We start from the raw sequence: 1,596 nt of genomic DNA, 5'->3' as shown, positions 1-1,596 counted from the left end.
TGTGTGTGTGTGTGTAAACTTTGTCATGCCCCTTAATACTGCAATATGTTTCTTACATGGATTTGTTTCCAATAAGAAGTTGGTGGGGGAGGTGGCGTGGGTGAGGTTGGATGAGAGAGAGCTTTAGCTAGTGTGAATGTACATGTGCTGTATTGTCTTTGTCTTATGGCTCGAGGACCCCCTCAAAAAGGAGATGCTTAATCTTGAGGGTTTATCCTCTTAACAATAAATTTACATTTGAGGTTACAAGGTAACAAGCCTTTACGGTTACAAGAGGGAGCTCTTTATGGTCACAGCTGTACTAATCTGTATTACTCTCCCTGCAGAATGCTGGGGTGCTGTTCAAAATCAGAGTAGTGGGAGGATCGGCAGCCTACAGCTACCTGTCCCCAAAGGATAGCAGACCACTGTACCACCCTGCGGTTGACAGGTAAGACAAGCACACACACACTCATATACACTCACCCAAAGAAAAATAAACCAAACTATGCATACCAAACACATACTCTTGTTTTTGTGTGTGGACGATAACACATTTATGGCAACATAGATCTACAGTCAGTCCACACGCACAATAGCATGCACATCCTATAAAATACATACACTGCTGAAACACTAATATGTTCCATGTGTCCTTGAAATTTGGAAAACAAAAGTGAAAAAAAATTGTGTATCGCCCTGTGATCGGATTGGCTCCAAACTGAAATGGGTTCTTCTTGGACCATGTTTACCCTTTCACCAAGTTTTATAAATATCGGTTGCGATAACATAACCTCTTTGGTGCAGGTAAAAAGGCAATAATTACGTAAAAATAATCCTAAAAATCGATTTAAGGGCCCTGCCACATTGATGAATTACTGCTCGTGAAAAGCACAGTCACATATTGTGGTATTCACACAAACAAATAATCATAGCCTATGAAGTGTTGTTGAGAACCTATGGCAGACAGGTTTTCTTGTGCATTATGCCAGAAGCTACAGTTCCTTTTATAATAGATGAACAGTAAAAGGATTACAACGGACTGAGCAGCTATAATGATTTCCTTTATAAGATAAGACCTTTTTTCCTGTGTGATAAAGAGCATTCCGCTGAGGAGTTTATTATGAATCTCAACTGTTGTTCTACTGAGCTGCAGTAAAGGTCAGTCCTTCTACAAGGCAGCTAAGGAAATGAGCTAGTTCTCCAGATACGGTTAGTCATTTGAGAGTGTCTATGTGTGTGTCTGTATTTGTCTGTGTGTGTTGTATTGTGTTGCAGATTGCTTATATCACATTCAAATTGTAAATGTGATTTGTCTCCCTTTACACAATGCAGATAGGATAAAGATCTAAACTAACAATGAATAAAGTTACCATAAAACTCAAGCAGCAGGTTATTCATGACTACATTACTAATTTGTATTTAAAAACTGTTTCAACTTGAGTTTAAAGTGATTCCAGTCATGATCCTTTTTGAGTTCTCTACAGTAAGGAAGGAGTTCCACATATTGATTTTCAAGCGAGTTAAGGGTTTAGTTCGTCCAATCACAAGAAGATATTGTCCCATGTATCTTAATTTTTCAATAGCCATGCTGATGGTTTAGATTTTTTTATATAT

The 1,596-nt window shown here is 38.3% G+C and overlaps 1 protein-coding gene across 1 annotated transcript in view; it reads left to right on the top strand.

Moving 5' to 3' along the window:
• usp43a (ubiquitin specific peptidase 43a) overlaps positions 1–1,596 on the top strand; it is a 106,738-nt gene that overhangs the window by 81,990 nt on the left and 23,152 nt on the right. Inside the window, exon 9 of the mRNA XM_032536736.1 lies at positions 327–430. Within this exon, the coding sequence (XP_032392627.1) occupies positions 327–430 (104 nt within the window). The remainder of the gene's footprint in view (positions 1–326; positions 431–1,596) is intronic.

This window comes from Etheostoma spectabile, chromosome 2 (genome assembly GCF_008692095.1).
Source record: "Etheostoma spectabile isolate EspeVRDwgs_2016 chromosome 2, UIUC_Espe_1.0, whole genome shotgun sequence".
NCBI lineage: Eukaryota > Metazoa > Chordata > Actinopteri > Perciformes > Percidae > Etheostoma > Etheostoma spectabile.
This window is presented reverse-complemented; position numbering and strand designations above follow the sequence as displayed.